Source organism: Alexandromys fortis, unplaced genomic scaffold (assembly GCF_014885135.2).
Source record: "Alexandromys fortis isolate MF-2015 unplaced genomic scaffold, M_Fortis_MF-2015_v1.1 scaffold_9, whole genome shotgun sequence".
Classification (NCBI taxonomy): domain Eukaryota; kingdom Metazoa; phylum Chordata; class Mammalia; order Rodentia; family Cricetidae; genus Alexandromys; species Alexandromys fortis.
In genome coordinates, this window is record NW_026067892.1 from 8,158,628 (window position 1) to 8,179,099 (window position 20,472).

At 43.9% G+C, this 20,472-nt stretch overlaps 1 protein-coding gene and 1 non-coding gene across 4 annotated transcripts in view; one reads left to right on the forward strand and one right to left on the reverse strand.

The window, feature by feature from the left end:
• The window catches only part of Specc1l (sperm antigen with calponin homology and coiled-coil domains 1 like), a 103,751-nt gene extending 84,165 nt beyond the window's left edge, over nt 1-19,586 (reverse strand). The window contains exons 1-2 of one of the 3 annotated variants that reach the window (XM_050140580.1): nt 19,452-19,586; nt 1,191-1,380 (exon numbers count right to left, since the gene is read on the reverse strand). In XM_050140580.1, the coding sequence (XP_049996537.1) occupies nt 1,191-1,343 (153 nt within the window). In that variant the 5' untranslated portion in view covers nt 1,344-1,380; nt 19,452-19,586. Of the gene's footprint in view, nt 1-1,190; nt 1,381-8,073; nt 8,189-19,149; nt 19,169-19,451 lie in introns of those variants that run through there. The other 2 variants (XM_050140588.1, XM_050140574.1) reach the window with 2 other exon arrangements.
• LOC126502878 (5S ribosomal RNA) lies at nt 1,808-1,926 on the forward strand. The gene has a single exon (XR_007592080.1). It is a non-coding gene; the product is annotated as a 5S ribosomal RNA (ribosomal RNA).
• Nucleotides 19,587-20,472: the final 886 nt, after the last annotated feature.

Sequence of the window (20,472 nt, forward strand, 5' to 3'; positions counted from 1 at the left end):
CCATTCTGGTCTATAAGAGCTAGTTCCAGGACAGACTCCAAAGCTGTAGAGAAACCCTGTCTCAAAAACCAGGGGGAATAAAATGGAAAAGAAAAGTGATGCAGGAGGTGATGTATGATGTGAATATGCTTTATTGCCATTGGTTAATAAAAAAGCTGCTTTCGACCAATGGCTTAACAGAGTAAAGTCAGGCTGAAAGAGATACAGAGAGTAGGCCAAGTCAGGGAGAAGCCATGTAACTGCTGCTGCAGACAAATACACTGGAACCTTGGCAGTAAGCCACAGCCACACAACGATACACAGATTAATAGAAATGGGTTAATCAAAGATATAAGAGCTAGCTAGCAATACACTTAAGTGATTGGCCAAGCAGTGACTTAAATAATATAGTATTTGTGTGATTATTTCTGGAGTCTGGGCAGCTGGCAACAAACAAGCAAGGCAAGCAGCCTCCCACAACAGACTGACGCCCACAAACAGCCTTCTACCAATGAAAAATAAATAAAGGGGAAAAAAAAAAAAGACAAGACAGAAATCCATACTGTAAATTAGGTGTTGTGGCACACACTTTTAATTCCAATACTGAGGAAGCTGAGGCAGGCAGATCTTTGAGCTCAAGGTCAGCCTGGTCTACAGAGAGTTCCAGACCAGTCAAAAACTACAGGGAGCTACACTGAGAATCCATGTCACAAAAAAACAAAAACAAAAAAGAAAGAAATTTATGCTGTGTGTGTGACGGAAGAAACACGACAGCCAGTCATCCTTTAACACACAGCTTGCCAGTTCCTTTCAAAGTCCTCCTGAGCTAGGAGCATCATCTACTGTCCATACTGTCTTGGGCATCTGGCCTTTCGTGGTGGGTCAGTTATTCCTGTTTGCGTCTCATGGTGGCCATCCTTCCCTCCTCAAGTTCCCTGAAGGCAGACTCTACCTCCAGCTCACCTGCACACGACACCCTGCATAAAGCAGGCACTGGGTTATTTTTCATGCAGAGCCTATTATTAGTTCCATTCATAAGGATACACCAAAACACCAATTAAGGCTCCCTGCTATAAGATCCCTTCAAAGACTATATTCCTAGTCCTAGTAGAGAGTGAACCCCAAATAATATTCATTTAATAAATTCAACATATTAAAATACAGGCCTAGAATCCACTGCATATTCAAATATTGCTATGCTAATATAATACCTTTGACAAAGATGCTGCGGCTCCCGGCTTTACAGGTTTGCCTGCTGTGGATGCAGAAGAGCTATTCTCAGGTTTGCTTTTTTCTACTGGTTGTGGTTTGCTTATGCCAGACACCTTAGGCACTGAGCCAACACTCCTGTTTGCTTTCTTCATTCTGGGCTGCCTCTTGGTGATGCATTTACAATCAAACCTGTGGGAAGAAAGAAACAATGTCACGTTGAAAAAGAATTGGGAAACAGCTCTTTAAAACTTATTTCTAAAGAATTTCACCCTGTGATAAAAATATCTGAAAGACAGACGTCACACAACAGAAAACAATGCTGAAAAATCCTTAAACTCACATTATCAAAATGTAATTTCAATCCTTAAATTACATTACCAAAATGTAATACTTTACTGATTTATAATGTATTTTATTTCATTAAGTAGAAAGAGCGCCTTAAGCTCGGCAGTGGTGGTGTACGCCTTTAGCCCCAGCAAAGGAACTTATTCAGTGAGTTCAAGGCCAGCCTGGAATAAGGAGTGAGTTCCAGGACAGGCTCCAAAGGTACACAGAGAAACCCTGTCTAAAAACAAAACAAAACAAAACAAAAAAAAAAAAAAAGGGGGAGGAAGGGGTCTACGGCCATACCACCCTGAACACACCCGATCTCGTCTGATCTTGGAAGCTAAGCAGGGTCGGGCCTGGTTAGTACTTGGATGGGAGACCGCCTGGGAATACTGGGTGCTGTAGGCTTTAAAAAAAAAGGAGGAAGAAAGGGAGGGAGGGAGGGAGGGAGGGAGGGAGGGAGGGAGGGAGGGAGGGAGGGAGGGAGGACAGACAGGTAAACTGAGAGAAGAAAAGAAGGAAGAACACCTTACATTGTGTGCTGGATAGTTCTATATCCAAAACTCAGCAGGGCAAACTCCAAATCCTGCAGCTCTGTGTCCAGTGTCAAAAGGCTTACTTATATGGCTCTTTCCTCCCAGCTTTACCAACCACAACACACTTCTCCCTCTCCAGCTGGTTCTACTCCCTGTTCAATTTTCCCTGGCGCGTGTCCCATGCATGGCTCTTGCACCTCCAACATTCTGTGGTCTCTAACACAATTCAGGCTTCACATTCTTATCTTCACAAAGTGACCTCTCAGGGTCTCCATGTCTCTACTGCCACTTGCCCAGCCTCTGCAGCTCTTGTTAAACACTGAGGAAGATTCCACAGCCCCTTTACTCCGGTATCTTTCGTGGTTCTAAAGCCAGAATCAAGTGGCTGATGCTGTCAAGTATATTTGCTTTGGAGGGAACCTGAACCTTCCTCGAATTACAATTGCATAGGCATTCCTTTGTAGTTGCTTTTTAGGTGGAGGAAACCCCTCAGACCGTTTCCTTTCACACACTGCAGGATTAGCTGGGTGGCACGTTCCCTGAGGGCAGCACTCCCTTCCGGTCTTCTCCCACCAGGCTTCTCCTCCTCTTTCAGCACAGCTTACACCTTGGTGCCAACATCAAATTTCCCCGTGCTCTTTTTCTCCTCAAACTGTACATTCTGTATTTTTCTTTTTGCCCTGTATCCTCTTTCTCAATGTAAATCTGCATAAGAGTAATGGCTAATGACCACAGGACAGAGTCAATATTAGGTGACCTGAACACACCATTCTGAACATATATGTATTTTTTTTTTGTATGTACATGGATAATTTGCCCACATGTATGTCTATGCATCACTTGTGTGCTGGGTGCCTGTGGAGGCCAGAAGAGGGTGAGATACCACCCGAGTACTGGGAATCAAATCCAGGACCCCTTGAAGATCAGCCACTGTTCACTCATCTCGCCATCCTTGCCTTGCATGCTATTATTACTTCTGCACTAAAAGAGTAAGCTGCACTGTAAGGAATCTGTGTAAGGCAACCTCATAACTGAATGTAACTCACTGTAGTTGTTTGAAAATGGCCCCTACAGACTCACATTTCAATGCTTGGTCTCTAGTTGGTGGAACTTTTCAGGAAGGATTAGGAGGTGTAACCTTGTTGGAGAAGGTGTGAAACCCAAGCAGAACCCACTCTCTTTCTCCCCTTCTTTCCCCACCCTCTCCTTCCCTCTCTTCCTCCCTCTCTGCCTACCAATCATCATGCTTCAGGCCACGATAGTTATGGACTCACTCTGTGAAACTGTAAGCAAGTCCTCAATTAAATGCATTGTTTTGGTTTGGCTTTTTGAGACAGGGTTTCTCTGTACCTTTGGAGCCTGTCCTGGAACTAGCTCTTGTAGACCAGGCGGGCCTCAAACTCACAGAGATCCACCTGCCTCTGCCTCCCAAGTGCTGGGATTAAAGGCATGCACCACCACTGCCTGGCTCTTAAATGCTTTCTTTTATAAATTGCCTTTGTCATGGTGTCTCTTCACAGCAATAGAGAAGAAACTAAGATATTCACCTAATTGTTGACAATGTTACATAGGACAAAGCAACAATAACATCTGTGGTGTACCAAAAGAGGCCTCCTCTGGGCCTCTCACCCAATGAAGAATGATATTCCTCTCCAGCAAGAAGCATGAAGACAGTCAAGCTAGGCTTTACCCTCTGTCTTTCACATGCCATGTACATATATGTTCATATGCTCACGCGTGCACATACATACATACACACTAAATGTGATAATAGTGTTTTAATAAATAGGATAAAGTCAGGAGGCCTGGATCCAACCTCTAGCTTTGCCTATGAGTTATGCTACCAAGGTCAAATCACTTATCTTTATAAACTTCCTCTCTAATAAATAAGAATTAATAAAGTCTTGCTTAAAGACTTCTGGTACAAATAACACATGTAAACCATTGAGGGAAAGTCTTTACATCCTAGTTCTAGAAGTCATTTCACCAGGCCCAGGGGTTAGAAAGATGTTACACCATACCAAGATTAGAGAGGGGTTTAGAAACCTGAGCCTCTCCAACCTAGAGGTATACCAATCAAGTTTTAGAAGCAATGCCAATGGGACCCTATGAATTCATCAGAGAGAAGCCACCCTGAATCAAGGACACCAACTGTCTTGGAAACCAGAGGGGCTCTTAAGCCACTCCCTGGCTTGTGGGTGCCTCCAACCTAACAGTGAGGGACAGGAGCCTTTCTGGACATTACACAAACATACAAGCTACTTTCTATGTCACACCGGAATGTTATCTTTTCCTTTAAACATTAACCTTCATTATAATCGTTTTTCCTCCTGCAAAAGAGATGTACTGATATTGGAAAGTATCTGAATCCAACTGCTATCATAAGATCTTCCATGCTGAGGAGGACGATTAAAAAAATCAAAAAAAAAAAAAAAAACCTTCCATGCTTAGTTTTAAAACTAGGGCTGGAGAGATGGCTCAGCTGTTAAAGGCTAGGCTCACAACCAAAAATATAAAACTAATAACTACTTGAGATCAAATCTGTATCCAGGGACTAGTTGCTTAACTTTTGAAATTTTAGTTCCCTCATTCATAAAATGGGGTCAGTAACAGTATGTACTTTGTAAGGATGCTGAGATAATTAAATAATAAACCTAGTATGCTTATCAGGGCAACAGCACACAACGACGACCAGATACGTAAAAGCTATCAAAATTTATAGAAAAACATCTTACAAATCCCGAGTATTACTAAAGCCTTATTAAAATAAAGGCAGGCAGGCATAGCGGTAGATCCCTGAAACCCAGCACTTGAGAAGCAGAGAAAATCAATTCAAGGCCATCTTCAGCTGTGAGAGCAGCCTGACCACCTCAAAACAATTAACTGAAAGGCAGAACTTGGAGCTGGAGAGCTGGCTCAGCAGTTAAGAGCACTGGCTGCTCTTCCAGAGGATCTAGGTTCAGGTTAATTTCCAGCACCCAAATGGTGGCTCACGACCATCTGTGACCACAATTCCAGGAAATCCAACGCGTTCTTCTGGCCTCTACAAGCACTGGGCACACAGGCGTGTACAGAATAGACAAAAGCAAACCCCACACACACATAAAGCAAACATAAAATTTTAAGACAGCACTTCAAAGGGTACTTTAAGAGAAATCTTTTCCCTACTCCCTTTAAGCCAGGGTCTCACTTCGTAGCCCTAGCTGGCCAGAACTCTCTGTGTTGCCAGGCTGACCTTGAATCTACCAAGCTGTTTTCTAAATGCTGGAATTAAAGGTGTGTGTCTCTATGCCTGGCTGAGGCTCCTTTATAAGGAATGACTAAAGACTGTTTGACTTACTACTTAAATTACATATTCTAGCGTGTAGATGTCAACAAACAACAGAAGCTTCTAGATCGTTCCCACTGTAAATTACAAAGCAGAAAATGCTGCAGATGCATGGTAAGGAGGCCATCAGAATGACGATCAAGAGACCGAGATCACATCCCAGGCCGACATCCTGTAAACAGCTAACTTGTTCACACCAGCAAGGAGTGCTCAAAACATTCTTTAGAAAATTAATTGCTTATTAATTGTGATTTTTATGCCTAGCACAATCCCATTTAATATCTACAAAAGGTCTTGACCCAGGCAATCTAAATACATCTTTCTATAGTTTCATAACTCTGTACTTAAAATATAAAGATTATCTTAATATTATAAAGTAAGAACAGGGTTAAACACTGGAAAGGAATCATAGTCAAAGGAGAACAGAATGGGAGGTGCCAAGGGTAAATCAGTGTCAAATGAATCAAAACCAAGTCAATCTGATAGAAATCATGCCTACAAAACCCAAACTCATTTTGAAAAGCCAATAAAAATGTTTTATTAAATCATTCATGATACAATAAACTAATTCTACTCTAAATTCTTCAACAAAAGGTTTTTAAAAGTAAGATTTAAAACATTTTTTCCCTTTACATGTATGGGTATTTTGCCTGCAGGTATGTCTCTGCACCACATGCATACAGTGCCCTTAGAGGCCAGGAGAGGGCATTAGATCCCCTGGGACTAGAGTTACAGACTTTGTGAGTGACCCTATGGGTGCTGGTAATGGAACCTGGGTCTTCTGGAAGAGCAGCCAGTGATCTTAACAGCTAAGCCATCTCTCCAGTCCTTCTTATTTTATGAGTATGAATGTTGTGCCTGTATTTAGGCAAGGGCATCACATGTTTGCAATGTCTATAGAAACCAGAAGAAGGCATTAGATCCCCTAGAACCAGAATTACAGACTCTGCTATGAAACACAATGTGGCTGAACCCAGGTCCTCTGCAAGAGCAGCAGGTGGTCTTAACTGCTGATCCAGTCCTCCAGCCCAACTCCACCACAGCTATTATGCTTATGAATTATAACAAACACTCAGACAATACACTAAAAATAACCACTTTAAAAGTAGAATGTGGAATGTAACTTCAAAGCAAATACAAGAACCCCCCAGATGGATGATCAAGCCTTGTCATATCAGAAATCTACATACATGTGATTGGTGTATAGCCAAAATGCCTAAAACAAGGAGACAAACAGGAATGAGGCACCTTTAGCTATGGGTTTCTCTTCTTTGTCCAAATCCACAAGCAAAAGCCTAGCGCTGCTTTAGAAATTTCAATACTTACTGGTCTAAGAAAGCCAAGTTTTGAATGTTTAAAATATAACAGTATTTTCTTATTTTTAAAGCCAGGTTTTGTTCTACATCTAAAATTATTAACATGTATGCATTTAAGATTGTAACTGTAGCCGGGCGGTGGTGGCGCACGCCTTTAATCCCAGCACTAGGGAGGCAGAGGCAGGCGGATCTCTGTGAGTTCGAGACCAGCCTGGTCTACAAGAGCTAGTTCCAGGACAGGCTCCAAAACCACAGAGAAACCCTGTCTCGAAAAACTAAAAAAAAAAAAAAAAAAAAAAAAAGATTGTAACTGTAAATTTTGCAAATGACCCTCACATTGAGATTCTCTTTCCCTCACAGCTCCCTGCTCTCTGCTTGGCCATGGTAAAGGGAGTCTGGAGGGGAAGGCACGGGAGAGGGGCACACTCATCAGCTGTGTGCAAATGGCCCTGCAGTTGATGTCAATACTGGTGAGCAGAGCCAAGCTAGCTCCAGCAAAGGATGTGTCCAAGTCAGACAGCAGCTGTTTCACGGCTAAGTGGAAAAGAAAAGCTAGAGAACTCAGCGACTGGTCTGCCCAAAGGCTGCTCTTTCCATTAAGCCACAACTAAGCAGATGCCACAAGAAATGGGTTCGTCTTCAGTTCTTTGTTTTAGCACAGAAAAGCTCACTGAAATACAAGAAACAAATAGAAAGAGCCTGGGTTTCCAAAGCTCCAGCAACATCCTCTCCTGTGACTGCTTTTAAAAGCATAGCAGACATGAAATCATGGCCTGGCGATCTGCTTTGGCGCACCGCTGAGGAAGACTGCTGAACTGCTGATAATACTTAACAACGCGACAAGACTGGGAAAAGATCGTCTCAAAGAATTTACGGCTAGAGTACACAAATTATTTTTGCAGATTTAATCCAAAATAAATTGGTTCTCAAAGTTAAAGTCAGAATCCAAGAAATTGTGAGTCTTCTCTGGCCATTCCCTCCTCTGCCACAATTTCTGTGCATTTATCAAAAGAAAATTTTTATTTAAGACCCTTCAAATCACGATGGCTTTATGCTCAGATATTTTGGTAGGCAGTAGCAAACTCAAGACAATACAGTATTCATAAAAATTCACTTTTAATTAAGAACATCAATTTACATCTGTATACCTGTACCCAAACCAACCCAAAACTGCCACTGAGGGCTGCTGGTAAGTGCTGGGAGTTAAAGCCAAGTGTTTGGGGTTTCATGAGGAAAGCAGACAGTGAGACGGGGAAAAACTAAGTCCTCTGAGTTGTAGCTCACATAGCTGGGTTGGCCGGCACGGGGTGGGATGTGGGAAAGGGGAAGTAGTCCTCTGGGACTGGCTGCGGAAAATGAGGGAATGATACATCACCTGGAAGTGGCTTGTGACCCAGGCAGCATGGCTGGCAGAGCGGCTGGTTTAGCCCAACAGAAACAGACTTGAGCTTAGGGTGCTTGGAGGAATCCCAAACAGCGGCTTGAAAGTATACATCAGTGATGTATGCATTTCTTCCTAGAATGCACAGGAAGCAAACAGGGCATGTGCCAAAGACACCACTCAGCAACTATATAAAAACCATAACCAGACACTCGAGAAACAGACAATAAAAGCTAAGATCTGAAGAGCTAATACATGCAGTCAGAGTCAGAGCTTAGCGCTTCGTGAGTCAGGTCACTTAGTCACTCCACTACAGTGTGACCTGTCATACGGTCTCGACAACTCACCCCACAACTACTCATACCTCAGTAGTAGCAGGGCAAACAGCTGAGAATCTGAAACCGCATGGGCTGGGTACGTTCGAGAGCAAAACGACACAGACTCTACAAGGACCCCATTAAATAACGTGTGGGAACTGACATGATAAACCTTGGCCCCCAGCACTGCGAGTAGGCAACGTCCTTTGTCCTGCGCTCACTCCAAATCTTTTCTATTTCCCTGCGGTACTGGAAAGGCTCACAGGTCTCCCTCTGTCACTTGCTTACCAGAGAGGCTTTGGGAGCTCCTGCAGGCAACCATCACTGCTGCCGCTGTCTCTCAGCATAACCTCCACCTGTGGGGCAGTTCTGACACTTACGTTCTCTTTGGCTGCCCAGGCATCTACCTGTCCACCTGTTCTCAGCCATCAACTCACTCCACCCTCCTGGACGCTCTCCACTGGCCTCTGGACACAGTTCCCTGATTAACACAGATCTCCTATCCTTGTGCACTACTGCTTTCTTTTCCGAGGTACTGTGCCTGTTTTCTTTCTAATAGACTATTAGTTAATTAGAAAATAGCAGAAAGATCTCTAAGAAGTTCTCAGGCACTGCTAAACAATCAAAGGAGAAATCAAATGGGGAATCAGCCAGGAATAGTGGTGGAGGCCAGCAGTTCTGAAGGTTGCAGAAGGTGGCTGAAGCCCAGGAGCTCAAGGTCAGCTTGACAACAGGAGCCCTCCACAATAATAATAATAATAATAATAATAATAATAATAATAATAATAATAATAGAGATAGCAATGGGGCATTAGAACATATTTTGAATTGAATAAAAATGAGAACATGACAAAAATGTGTGGGAATATTAAAGCAATGTTTGGGGGTAAATTTTAATACAACACACGAGAAAAAGACTCAAAGCAATACTTCAGTTGCTTCTTCAAGAAATGAGAAAAAGAAAAGGGGCCAGCAAGATGATTCAACGAATAAAGACACTTGTTGCCAAGCCTGATGACCTGAATTCAATCCCAGGTACCCACACGGTGGAGGGAACAAAACAACATCTACAAGCCACATATGTGTTTCTCTCTAACACACACACTATATACATATATATATAATGTATATACGCACATATATATATACACATATAAATCTATTTAACTCAAATATTTTAAAGAAAAGCAATGAAAATCAAGGTAAGCAAAACAAGAAAGACTAACAGCAAAGCCAAAGAGAACTACACCTAAGATTCACTTTAAGGCACAGAGTTCAAAAGTTTAGCTGAAACAAATCCCTTGGAAGGCAGACTACAAAAGCTCGTTAAAGTAGAGATGGCCTCGGGGTGGAAAGCAGATAATCTGAATGGCCAGTATTTATGAGAGAAGTCCGATTTATGGTTAAGGTTTCCCTACCTGGAACACTTCCTACATTTCATAGGATCTGTTTTCCAATTCTAGAATGAAATACAATGACAACTAAAACCAGAAGGAAACACTTCACTGCCCTGGGCATTGCAGCACACCTGTAGTCCCAGCATCAGGGAGGCTGAGATAGGAGGATGATTTTGAAATCACCTGAGGCTACACAGTGAACATAGTGAGACCTTGCTTAAAACAGAAACTAGGAAGGCGATGCAATGGTAAGGAAGACTAGGTGCGGGAAGTAGAGCAGCCGCTTGCCCCAAGTTCAAAAGTCAGCAGGCAAAGTTCCATTGACTCATAAGGTCCCCAGTAATCTCCGACTCCACACCCCACCTTCTGGCCATGTGGAGTCTTCAAGCAGCACTGTCCACAAGGCTTCGTGCACACTGGTCTTGCCACAGAGCTCCCAGGCTGGAGCCTTGTGCCTGCTTCTCTCATGGGTCCTACAGTGCGGGGAGTCGCCACAGCATCCTAATTCCATAGTTTGCTAGTGTCATGCGGAAGGCTCTGCCGTGGGCAGACTCCGTAAGAAATTCCTGCCGAAGCCCCTTAGACTGGCTGATCCACCCCAAGTCTAAAGGAGACTGCACAGTCCCTTTGCCCACGGCCTGTGCACTGAGCTCATCCTCTGCAAATGGTACCACGTAGACGGCACCAAGGCTTACTGGTTCCACTTTCAGAGTGACAGCTGACCTGGACGTGGACCTACATGTCTCACAGTTGGGGCAAAGGGACACTGACTGTGCTGGAACACACTGCACTGAAACTCAGGGAACAGAGTCCACGGGTAGCACGGCACAGCAAATGACGTCCCAGTGTCTTGCTGGCAAACACAACCCTCAAAGACTTTGCCTCAATGTCTCTCAGATGTCTTCAGGGTCTTTCTCCTGTTTTCTTCATAAATACAACCTTCTTTCTTCAACCATTTTAATCTTTTTAGCAGATGTTTCCTTGGTCACACCTTGAGTATTATCTAACACGCTTTTAAATTTTACTTTTGGGAGAATTTTGTTGTCATTGTTTGATTTGTTGGTTGGTTTGCTGAGATGGGATTCTACTCTGTAGTCCAAGCTAGTCTGGAACTCACTACGTAGCTCAGAAACGGCCTTGAACTCACAGGAACCTTCCTGCCTCAGCCTCCAGCCAAAGTGTTGCCATCACATCTGTGAGCCACCACACCTGGCTTTCTTTGGGTTCTTTAAGAGAGGAAAGAGTATCACTCTGTAACACGGGTTCATCAGCCACGTGAGTGCTGGGATTCCAACCTGCACCACTACATCCAGCTCCATGCTTTCGTAAATGGTTAGTCTCTACATTTTCCAGCCCTTTCTATTCTCCTTCTCTTGTTAATCCATCCTTGTCATTTCTCTTGTTTCACCATAAGCAACTCCCCCCCCCCAAAGGTCATCCTGCACCTTGACACTCACCTGCCACTATTCTTAGGTTTTGCATGCCACTAAGGTCTTTGCAGCTGGGAACCACAGAGCCTTCGCTCAGGTTTCCAGTACCTAGTCCTTAGCTCCACCTGAGACCTCATCAGAATGGTCTTTCTTGTGCAAATTCTGATGACAACCACCTGGCCAATCCCTAACATCCAGGCTCTCCTATGGATGGGGCTTGCAATGTTCCATTCACAGAAATGTAGATTTTTCTCTAGATTGCTCCTCTAAATTCATCTAGCCTCCACTCAGGCCCCAAAGTGCATATATACTGTCAGGTATTGATAATAGGAACAGTCCGACTTCTTGGTATCACTTTTCTATAGCTAGTTTGTTCTGAACTGATCTAATAGGAAACCTCAGCCTGGGTAACTGTGAACAGAAATGGACTGGAACACAGAAATAGAGAAGTCTAGTCTAGAAGAGCCATTTCTGGCCAGCTCTTCCTGTGGCTCACCCATGAAAGAAGGTGAAAGACAGACAACTTGAAAGAGCAAGAGCCTGAACGCATAGCCTCAAGCCTTTTATAACTGCCATTTAATCCATTTGAGGGAGCGAATTCTCATGACTCAAGAGCTGCCTACGCCTCGCCTCCTAATTCTGTAGCATTGGAGATGGAGTTTCCAAAGCATTCTTCTTGGAGAACACATCCAAATCATAATGTTCTTCAAGAAAACTAAAAAGTATTTCCCAGTTCATTTTATCAATTAGCCTGTGCAAAGGCAGAGAAAAGGGAGAGAGAGAAAAAACAACGAAAAAAGAAAGAAACCCTACTGATCAATATTTCTTAAGAAAATGAATGTATAAATTCTAAACAAAATCTCAGAAAACTCCGACTTGAGGGTACTGTACCAGTGTTTGCTTAGCATGGACCCTGGGTTTGAGTCCTTGTATCACAAAAGAAGCAAATTTAATTCAACAATTCAAAGCAAAGATTATGTATCAAGAATGAATATCAGGACCAGGCCGGGTGGTACATGCCTTTAATCCCAGCATTCAGGAAGCAGAGGTGCGTGGATCTTGGAGTTCAAGTATTGCCAGAGCTACATAGAGAAACCCTGTTTTGAAAATAAACAAAAAAAGCCAACGGTATATGAGTTCCAGTGAGCCAGCTTGCTGGGTTAAGGAATTTGCTACCAAATCTGATGATGTGAACCAACTCCTACAACTTGTCCTCTGGTACTACTGTGTTATGGCATGTATATCACACACACACACACATACACATTCACATACATGCATACACACATACACAAACCTCACATATATACACACGCATACATACATACATAAACCAATAAATAAATAAATTTTTGCTGTTTTTCAAGACAGGGTTTCACTGTGTAGCCCTGACTGTCCTGAAACTCACTCTGTAGACCAGACTGGCCTTGACCTCACAGAGATCCACTTGCCTCTGCCTCCCCATTAAAGGTGTGTGCCACCACTGCCTGGCTTTTTAAAAATTTTTTTGGTTGGATAAATAATTTTTAAGAGCATATGTAAGTAACTTAATCCACAAATCAAAGTTTAACATTCAAAGTTCAATGCAATTCAAAGTTACCACGTAAATTAAAAAAAGCAATACAATAAGTTCAGGAGAAAAAAAAAATCAGTAAAACAAAAACCCCAAGAAAGCTATAAATCTCTTTAACTTGACATATAGTTTCTATGAAATACTGATAGCTAATGTCATGCTGAATGCCATAAAACAGAATTTTGTCCTAGAAGAAAATTTGAAGGGCTGCAGAGATGGCTCAGCAGATAAGTGTACTGGCTGCTTTTCCAGAGGACCACATGGCAGCTAACAGCATCTGTAACTCCAGTTCCAGGGGAGCTGGTGCCTCCATGTGAGGAGAGAAAAGAAAGAAAGCCCATTCCTCTCACTTCTGTGTTACTACATATCGAAGGTTCTAGCCAGGAAAGAGAGACAAACACAAAAACTAAGTGGTATTCAAACTGGGGAGGAGGAAATAAAACTGCTTGGACTGCTAGACCCCACTGAATGAAACAGCCGATAGAATCTACAGCAAGCACTACTGAGGAATCTAAGCACAGCACGGTCTCAGAGTACAGAAGAGGTGTGTGAGAATTAGCTATATCTCCATACACAGCAAGGAACAAGTGCAAACTCAAAATTGTACAGTATCACAAACTCAGATTATATTACTGTGTTACTGAAAGATTGGAGAGTAAATCTAGACTACTTCACAACATGAAAATCTGCAGTCTTATACTTCTACTGAAACCTAGTTACGCTCATTCGCACACTATGAAAGGCTATTCTGAACTACAACAAGAGTTCTTTAAACTGACGATATAGTTTATTGTTTTTTATTTATTTATTTATTTATTTATTTATTTATTTATTTATTTATTTGGTTTCTCGAGGCAGGGTTTCTCTGTGTAGCTCTAGTTGTGCTGGCACTCGCTCTGTAGACCAGGCTGGCCGTGAACTCACAGAGATCTCCCTGCTCTCCTTTTTTTTTTTTTTTTTTGTTTAAACAGTATGCTTTTGTAACTGTATTTTCTGGAGGGTAAGCGCAGAACAGACTACCATAAACTGTAGTAAAAGCTTCACGAACATCAAAGTCCTCTATATTTGCTATGGATCAAAGCTGCCCCAATATCTCCCGCCCCTTCAATTCTTTAAGCCTATTTGACTTATTTTTGTGATACTGGGGACTGAACCCAGGACCTTGTACACACTAGGCAAGTACTCTACCACTAGGCTACTTCCCAAGCTTAAGTTTTCTTAAAACCATACTTTATAAATAGCAATACAATTTACACATTAAATAACACTGTAATAGAATGATTTGACAGCTTCAAAAGAAAAAAAAAAACAGAAAAAATTTCCAGTTATTGAACCCCTCCCTCCAAAAGAACAACAACAAAAAAATCATTTTTTTCTAAGTGGGTCAATGAGACAAATGTACTCAGCAACTAATCATGTCATAGTGTGCTAATCAATGGGATTAAAAACCTAGCCCAACCTTCTCAATCACTGCCTCAAAAGACTAACACATGGTAGATTCTTTTTTTGGAACAAAATGATTATTGCTATTTCAACATACAGAAAGTTTAATTCACACCCCCCTACACACACAGAAACCACCTATGACCAAGTTAAAACCAGAGGAAGGAAGTTTGAGTCCTCCCTCATGACTTATGTCCTTTTGCCCATTTCTTCATCACCTGACAGTCTGTCTCCCTTCTTAACTTCTGGATTTAATGCACACTTACCCCTGTTTACACACACCCATGAACACATCACAGACTAGGACTGACATACGAGGAGGGACATGTGGTCTGGTTTTTTGGAGTTTGGGTCACCTCACTTAATAAGCTTTCCAGGTTCATCCACCTTCCTGCAAATGTCAGGATTTCGCTGTTACTTACAGATGAATATTATTCCATTGTATGTACACACTATATTTTCATTGTCCAATCATGAGTTGATGGATACTTAGGCTGCTTCCACGCCCTTGCAGCAATCAACATGGATGTGAAAATATCTCTGTGATAGGCTATCTTTAGGGAAATGCCCAGTAGTAGTACAGAGTTGCTGCCAAACTGACTGCCATAATGGCTATATAAATTTGCACTCCCACCATCTGTGAGTAAGAGTTCCTCTTCCCCATATCAGATTTCTCACTAGCCAGTGACTAGAACGAGATAGTATCTCCAAGTACTTTTCATTTGCATGTCCCTGATTTCTAGGATATTGAGTACTAAGCTACATCCCCAAGACCAATTTGATCATCATGCTGTTTCAGATCAGAAAGAGATTCAAGAAAAAAAAAATAACAACAACAACAAAAAACTTCTGAGTTGACAGGAGTTTTTTACTTTGCAGCGAATCTATTCAGTACTAACAATTCTAACCAACAGGAACTTCCCTTAGCATTATTTTGTTGGCACACACAATTCCAAGGACCAGTCAACCTCCACTAGTGGACCTTTTATACACATGATGCACACAGACAGACAGACACACAAATGGAAGAGGGAAAAAAACTGACATTTTATATCAACGCAAGAAATACACACTGATGTTTGTGCATAGCGTGTCTACGTGTGTTCTCACATTCAGACATCCAGTGCCACATAGCACATATGGAGGTCAGAAGACCACTCGGTGCCAGTCCTCACCTTCCATCTTGACACAGGGCCCCTTGTGTGCTGTGGCACACACACCACAAGCTAGCGGGCCAGGGAGCAAGCGTCGAGGGATCCTCCTGTCTCCTCAGAACTTGCCACCGCAGTGCTGCGGTGACAGACAAGCACTACCACATCAACTTCATGTGGATTCTGGGGATCCACACTCCGGTCCCCAATCTTGGGCAGCAAGAGCCTTAATCCCCACTAAACCCCCAGCCCAAGAGCTTTATTTTAAACATAATTAAAACAGGACATGCTTAATATCGAACTTAATGGCTTTTTACATGCATGGTAAACCACCCCAAAGAGGAATATAGCCCAGCTGATGGAGTGTTTGCTGACCATACGCACATCCCCACATTCAACCCCAGCACTACATAAACCTAGACACGGTGCCACAACTATAATTCTAGCATTTGGGAGATGGAGACAAAAGAATCAAAAGTGTGAGGTCACCGTTGGCTACACAGTGAGTTCAAGGGCAGCCTGAATTACAAAAGATACAGTCTCAAAAATAAGCCAAAAAAAAAAAAAAACAGACAAAATGAATGTACATCTTTTTTCTTTTTTCCCCTTGGTGTTCTGAGACCGGGTCTCTTTAATGTAGTCTCAGCTGTCCTGGAGCTCCATCTGCCTGGGCCTCCTGAGGGCTGCAGCTGTACTTGGATCTTCCTAAAAGCAACAGCCCAGACATTTTCCCTTAAACTCAAGAACAGCAAAACACAACTTTATGCTCTCTCTAGGTCTACACTCAAATCCACAAACTATCTTGTATTTACCGTTTGCAATCACCACACACCATCATAAATGACACTTAAATCTCTTTTACCCAGGGCCTACCTATATCGCTCAGACTGGCCTCAGACTAGAGCAAGCAATCCTTCCACCTCAGTCTCCAAAATAACTGAAACTAGAAGCTTGTAAAGTCATATCCAACTAGATGCTGAATTTTAAGGTTGCTTTAGGTTTATATGTATGTATGAGTGCTTTGCAAGAATGTATGTATGTGCACAACATGCATGCTTGGTGCCCAGAGAGGTCAAAGAAGGTTTTGGGTCCCTTGTATCTGGAGTTTCAGCTGGTTGTGAGGCACCATGTATGTGGGTGCTGGGAACCAAACCCAGGTCCTCTGTAAGAACAACAAATGCTCTTTACCACTGAGTCAACTCTCCAGTCCCTGAATGCTTAAAGTTATCACCAAGAAACTGAGTGGTTTTGGTTTACTTTCTTTTTTAGAAATGACGGTCCTTTAAATTGGCTAGAATTCACTATCATTAAAACTCCAAACACTGTCCTTGTTTTTCTTATTATATAAAGGACTACTCAATACTCCTTCACCCCAGAGGGTCCCAAATTCATTCTCACCTACCTTACTACATAGCCTGGCTCGTCACCCAAATTTTTGAGGAAACTCCAGTGTTGTGCGGGATATTTTGATCACACTCTCACACTCCTGATTCTGCCAATAAAGTTTACCTTGAATCAGAGGGTAGAGCTAGCTACTAGCTGACCAAAATTAGCCATAGAGATTTGGAGAACCTAGAACACATAGAGAGACACAGAAAGTAGTAGGGAGCAGCCTACAAATATTCTCAGCCTTTTGGATTAAGGAAGGATGAGAAAGGGGGTCAAGGGCTGCTTCTCCACCGCTTCTCTGATCATACAGATGCCCCCATATCTGACTCCCGAGCTTTTATTGATAAAAGAATAATTCCACACTTCATAGCATTATGTAGACACTTGCCGAAAACTGCAGGCAAGCTCCAAGAGCTCCTTCGCATGCATGCACACAGGATGGAGAAAGTGAGAACCAGAAAGGAAGGTTTACTTGCCCAAAGACATAAAGCCAAAAGAAATCTTTCCAACCTCGTGAGACCGTCACCATTCCTCTATCGGGGTGAGATGTTTGCAGAACACTTGGTGCAAGTCAGACGTGTGACTTGAATATGCATATGGTTATTTAGCCAGTCGTGAGCATGAAGAAAACCCATCCCTGACAAGAGTTTTGACCCTTGCAATACCCGAGTCATCTGACCAAATGAGCTACACCGAGTCAGTTAGGAAGTGAACCAACCCCTGCTTCAGAAGTCACGTGCTGTCAAGAAAACGAAATACAGGGTCACAGCCTGAGCAAACTTCACTTAAGCTGTCCGCTCTGCATCAGCTCGGATATTTTTGACTGGTACCAAGAGACAGCTTGATACAGTTTTCTACGGCACGACAATCACCTTTCTTACTGATACATCAAAGAACATCCTTACATACATAGGAAATATATATAGGCAAACATACAAAACATTCTCACGCTATCTAAAGTTTCTGAGGTTAGAACACTGTTTGGTGTACACTGGAATCCAAAGGGGGAAATGGGACTTTTTAATGGGAGATAAAGGGAAGGAGGACACCAGCTCTTTCTCAATAGGAAAAACTATAACGAAACCAATTCTTTTTCTCCATATCCCCTTCTACAATGGTTTGACTATTTTGCAACATAGATGCACTACTTATATATTTTTTAATTAAGAAAAAAATTACACTTGTTCTGGTTGCACAGGGCATGAGAGGCCCCCTGGAGAGAACTAAAGTGGGTAGACACTCGAGTCTCTTACAGAATGATGGAGTTAGGCTGGTGGTGTGGGGTAGGCTTGCAGCGAATTCCAGCTACTCAAGAGGCTGAAGCAGGACTGAACGTTCCAGGCCTGCGTGGCAATAAAGTGAGGGTTATAGCGGTCTGGGATACTTGGTCTGACCTCCATCTATCTCCCAATTAAAGGTTAAGAGGCTAGTATAGCTTAGCTATAAAGGCATGTATCTAGCCATTTGCCATGCCCTTAATCCCAAAGTACACCTCAATCATTAATAGTTTCTTATATTAACCCAGTACAATGAAAGGATAGGGAAAAATCTCCAACACACTCTAACACAGACTCTAACACAGACATACCGTTTTTCAAACTTTTCCCTAATGTACTGAAGGAGGACCGAACCGCCTATGCAACAACACAGGTCCCTCGTTCCAAATCTTTAGAAAGAACTGCTGTTGCCTGTGGTCCACAGCTGAATTCACCTCAGGATTTAAGCTCCTGAAGGGCAAGCCCTGTTGGGCTCCACGATCCGTCTATTATTTATTTTTGAGTCAAGGTATCTCACTCTGCAGCCCGACTCTGAGCTCATCCTGCCTCAGCCTCCCAAGTACCAGTATTACAGGTATGGGCCAAAGCTTAAGGTTCTTTCCCATGACAAAGTCAATATTCCATTTTATCATGGGGTTTCTTCCCCACCTGCACTTTAGGACAGACAGATCCTTCAAGAGAGTGAAGAAATCAAGGTTGCCTGGATTTGAATGATCACCGACATTTTCATTTGGTTTATAAATAGCTAAACCCACCAAGAAACAACACACACACACACACAACAAAGAACTACGGATGTCTCAAACGTAACCACTGCTTGGAAATGCATCATTTCTTCAACAACACATATCCAACCTGAAACAATTAGCCAAGTCTCAAGAATAAAGAACACTGCCAGCTGCAAACGGCCAGGTCCTAACAGTAGGACGCAGCCTTGGGGTGGTGGGGGGGGAGGGTTCCTCCGCTTCCCGCCCCTGCTCCCCACCCTCAATCCTCCAGACGGGGAGGCAACCTGTCCCAGCCCAGGGCAAGGGACCAGGGTGAAAGTCCCGTCTCCCCCGGCACCACAAGGATTCCAGCACGAGGGTCGCACCTAGACTCTCCGCAAGGATGAGATCCCCGGCTAGCTGGGTACCACGCCAGCCAGGGCTCCCAGGGGGGGCGGCGTGGGGGAGGGGGCGTCTGCCCGGCAAGCTGTGAGGTCCGCCCGGGAAGGGACACGGCGCAGGCGCCGATGGCTGGGGGTGGGGGGGTGACTGGGGGGGGGACAGCGCAGGCGCGGGGCCGCCGCCAGGGTCTGCGGGGCCGCCCGGGCCTGGCCGCGCGGGCGGCGCTGAGGAGACGAGCATGCTCGCGGCATAAGCGGAGAAGACCCTGCCCTGGCCTGGCTCTTACCGCACGGCACCGCCTCGCTCACTCGCTGGCTCCGGGCTGGGGCCGGGCGGCGAGCTCGCCTGCCCGGTGGCGCGGCCCGGATCCGTTGAGTCCGGCCTCAGGGCAGCAGCCAACCCCACGGCGCCGCTCCCTCGGCCCGCCCTGTCTCCCTTGCGGCTCCCGCCCTCCGCCCGCCCCTTATCCACCCCTGGCCGGCCGGCGCCGCCCCCCCTTACTAGTCCCCCCCCCGCGCACGCGCCGTGTCCGCCGCCACCCCAGCCCTCCACTGCGCAGGCGCCTGCTGTCTTTCGCGCAGGGGTCCGGGGCTGCGCATGCGCCGTCGCCGCTTTTGTAGCTGGAGGTGCACTCTAGGAAGGTAAGGGTTCCTGGGTGCTACGTGCGCAAGCCCTAAGTTCCAGGTTTTCTCTCGCAGGCAAATAAGTCTGTTCCGGTTGAAATATATGCTTACAGTGTGCTGAGGACTTTGCTCTTAATGAACGCGACAGCTGAGAAAAATGCACTTAACAGATGCTCCTGGTGCACATGAGGGAACGCAAAAAAAAAAAAAAAAAAAAAACGGGCGAGCAGCACCTGTCCCCACCCACCCTCCTGAAGGGAATGAGACTATACGTTCATCTAAGTCCCCCAGTGGATTTATTTTCATTTTTAATTCGTCTTAGTTATATTGCTGTAATAAAGCACCACGACCAAAAGCAACTTGGGGAAGGGGAGGGCTTACACAAGTCTCAGGCCACACTCCATCAGGGACGCTTTAGAGGGACTCAGATCGTTGGCTAACTCCTCCAGGCCTTGCTTCACCTAAGACTACCTCTATAGGGTAGCACCGCCCCCAGGGGGGCTGGGCCCCTTCCACTTGAATCATTAAGCAAGAAAATGCCCTACAGTTTCGCTTACAGACAATCTGGTAAAGACGGTTTCTCAACTTAAGTTCCTCTTCCCAGATAACTCTTAATATAGATCAAACTGACCAAACTTAGCCAAAACATTAATCTTTGGTATTTTCTTTTTTAAGAATTTAGCT